The sequence below is a fragment of the Lipotes vexillifer genome, unplaced genomic scaffold, assembly GCF_000442215.2.
Source record: "Lipotes vexillifer unplaced genomic scaffold, Lipotes_vexillifer_v1.1 scaffold240, whole genome shotgun sequence".
Classification (NCBI taxonomy): Eukaryota; Metazoa; Chordata; class Mammalia; order Artiodactyla; family Lipotidae; genus Lipotes; species Lipotes vexillifer.
The window spans coordinates 7,190,430-7,193,655 of NW_006797481.1; the positions used below are offsets into that span (position 1 = coordinate 7,190,430).

The window sequence follows — 3,226 nt, forward strand, 5'->3', positions numbered from 1 at the left end:
TAAATCATGATTTGATGCCAGAGACTAATATGTCTTTTCTCCCGTGACAGCTCCACACTTAGAAAAGTTACTCCATCATTTCCTATTCCAGTTAATGTCAAATTGAAAATTGTTGCTTGATAAATTATTAGCAGGAAATTTTATGTTTTTTCCTTAGAGGATTTTTTTTTTTTTTTGCTTTTCCTATTTATTTTTTAAAAAATCCAGAATGGATCAAAAAGAACAGTCATCAGGGATACAGGTGCCAGACACAGGCCAAAGGGTAGCTAGGAAAGTATGCCTTCAGAAAGTTTGGGAGACTTGTGTTTTAGAAGCTGGACCTCACATAAATAGTTAGCTTAGTTTTCCATTGATTTAGCTTCCCCTGCCCTACCTCCCAACATGGCACAGCTGGCTTGCCTTGCAAGGCCTCAGTTGAAGAACTCCATATACACACAGGCTGGTACAGCAGTACTTATGTAACTAGAAGGATCCCATCCCCCTATGGTCTCATTCCAGACCTGTCTTCAGTGTGTGAGATGGTTTCACCCCTTTGAAAATACAGCCACTTCAGCACAAAACAACGTTAAATCTTTAGAATGATCAATAAATCATCTTTCCCCCCATTTTACATGCAGCTGAAAAGGAATGACAGGCTAGGGACAGAATACCGTGAACTTTGTACTGTTGGGAATTATCACTTGTTAAATGATCATTAGCTAATGGTCACTAAATTTACATATTCAGGAAATTATATAGAGAGTATTGCAAAAACGCAGTAGAAGACTGAAGTTTTGCCCATTTCAGCTCAGGAAATCCCTTCACTCCCAAGCATCAAAATATGTTGTCCTTTCGACTCCAAAGTTTACTGCTGTTACTGTTTCTCTTCCTTTTGATCTTGCTTTTGCTCCCCAGTGCCAGAACTTCCAGAGCCCTCCCACTCAGATGCCATCTTTTTTTTTTTTTTTTGGCGGTACGCGGGCCTCTCACTGTTGCGGCCTCTCCCGTTGCGCAGCATAGGCTCCGGACGCGCAGGCTCAGCGGCCGTGGCTCACGGGCCCAGCCGCTCCGCGGCACGTGGGATCTTCCCGGACCGGGGCACGAACCCGTGTCCCCTGCACTGGCAGGCGGACTCTCAACCACTGTGCCACCAGGGAAGCCCAGATGCCATCTTTTTGGGGAAGATGCTGCCTGCCTTATGTTTCTCCTGTTTCACTGTCTTTTCGAGCGAGGAGCTCCCTCATTTTGGAAATCTCTTCTTTTAGCTTGTGGCACTCATCAGCAGGCAATTGGTCCTTGAATTCTTCCATCTTGGTTTCTGTGTCATGAATGATTCCTTCAGCCATATTAACTGCTACAACTCATTCCTTCTTTCGCCGGTCTTCCTCAACATACTTCTCTGCATTTTTAACCGTACTTTCAATATCATCTTTGCTTAACCCACCGGAAGACTGGGTCACACTCTGCTGCTCGCATCCTGTACCCTTATCTTTGGCAGAAACATGTACAATCCCATTGGCATCAAAGTCAAATGTAACTTCAATCTGAGAGACTCCACGAGGGGCTGGGGGAATCCCAATCAAAGTAAACTGTCCAAGAAGTTTGTTGTCTCCAGCCATCTCTCTCTCACCCTGACACACTTTAATCTCCACTTGAGTCTGTCCATCAGCAGCTATAGAAAACACCTGGCTCTTCTTGGTTGGAATAGTGGTGTTCCTGTTAATAAGCTTGGTGAAGACACCTCCCAGAGTCTCAATACCCAGAGACAGGGGAGCGACATCCAAGAGTAGCACATCTGTGACATCACCAGCCAACACACCTCCCTGAATGGCAGCTCCAATGGCCACAGCCTCATCAGGATTGACAGCTTTACTTGTGGCTTGGCCAAAGAGATCCTGCAGAGTCTTCTGAACCTTGGGCATCCTAGTCATGCCACCAACCAGAATCACTTCTCCTATGTCACTTTTGCTGACTCCTGCATCTTGCATGGCTTTTTGGCATGGAGCTATGGTCCTTCCGATTAGATCAGTAACAATCCCCTCAAACTGAGCCCGGGTCAGCTTCATATTCAAATGCTTGGGTCCAGAAGCATCCATTGTAAGGTATGGCAAATTGATGTCAGTCTGCACAGATGAAGAGAGTTCACACTTGGCCTTCTCAGCGGCTTCCCAAACCCTTTGAAGCGCCATGTTGTTTTTGGTCAAATCAACCCCTGTCTCTCTTTTGAACTCCTTCACAATGTGACGCAGCAAGGCCTGGTCAAAGTCTTCACCACCTAAAAAAGTGTCTCCATTGGTGGATTTCACCTCAAATACTCCTTTCTGAATTTCCAGTATGGAAATATCAAAAGTTCCACCACCTAAATCATATATGGCAATGATTTTGTCTTCTGATTTGTCTAGACTATAGGCCAGAGCAGCTGCTGTGGGTTCATTAATCACCCGAAGAACATTTAGTCCAGATATCTGGCCAGCATCCTTAGTGGCCTGTCTCTGAGAGTCACTGAAATATGCTGGGACGGTGATCACAGCATTTTTTGCTGTATGCCCCAAGTAATTTTCTGCAGTCTCTTTCATCTTCATCAACACAAATGCTCCAATCTGACTTGGGGAATAGAGTTTTCCATGAGCTTCAACCCAGGCATCGCCATTAGAGGCATGGACAATTTTAAAAGGAACATTTTTAATGTCTTTTTGAACTTCTGGGTCATCATATCGCCGGCCAATGAGATGCTTGGTAGCATAGAATGTGTTGTTTGGGTTGGTGACAGCCTGTCGCTTGGCCGGCATGCCAACAAGTCGCTCACCATCTGCTGTAAAGGCTACAACTGAAGGGGTGGTTCTGGCACCTTCAGCATTCTCTAGCACCTTTGCTTGTTTACCTTGTTTACCTTCCGTAACTGCCACACAGGAGTTGGTGGTACCCAAATCAATACCAACAACTACTCCCTTGATTGCATCTGATGCATAGTCCCACCTTGAAACAATTCTAAAGGCTTCATGACTAAAGCCATTCCAGCCATCCTGGTGGCAGGCGGCTGGGGGGCCCCGGGAGGCTGCGGCGCCAACAAGACGGGCTACTGCGGCTCGGCTGGCGCTTATCATGACTGGTAAATGGTGGAAATACGAGGCAGCAAACACGCGCTCGGACCACCGAGAATTGCACGGCGCGGTGATGCTAGCGCTTCTGGAAACCTCCAACTACGTGAGGTCGGGGGCGGGGTTTGATCGCTGCGGCCTGGAAGCCC

General features: G+C 46.6%; 1 protein-coding gene across 1 annotated transcript; it reads right to left on the reverse strand.

Annotated features, from left to right (window-relative positions):
* Positions 1-853: 853 nt before the first annotated feature.
* LOC103081471 (stress-70 protein, mitochondrial-like) lies at positions 854-3,083 on the reverse strand. The gene is given in 3 exon segments (XM_082931471.1): positions 854-968; positions 1,148-1,184; positions 1,187-3,083. Coding segments are annotated over 3 exon segments (2,049 nt in total).
* Between the last annotated feature and the right edge of the window lie 143 nt (positions 3,084-3,226).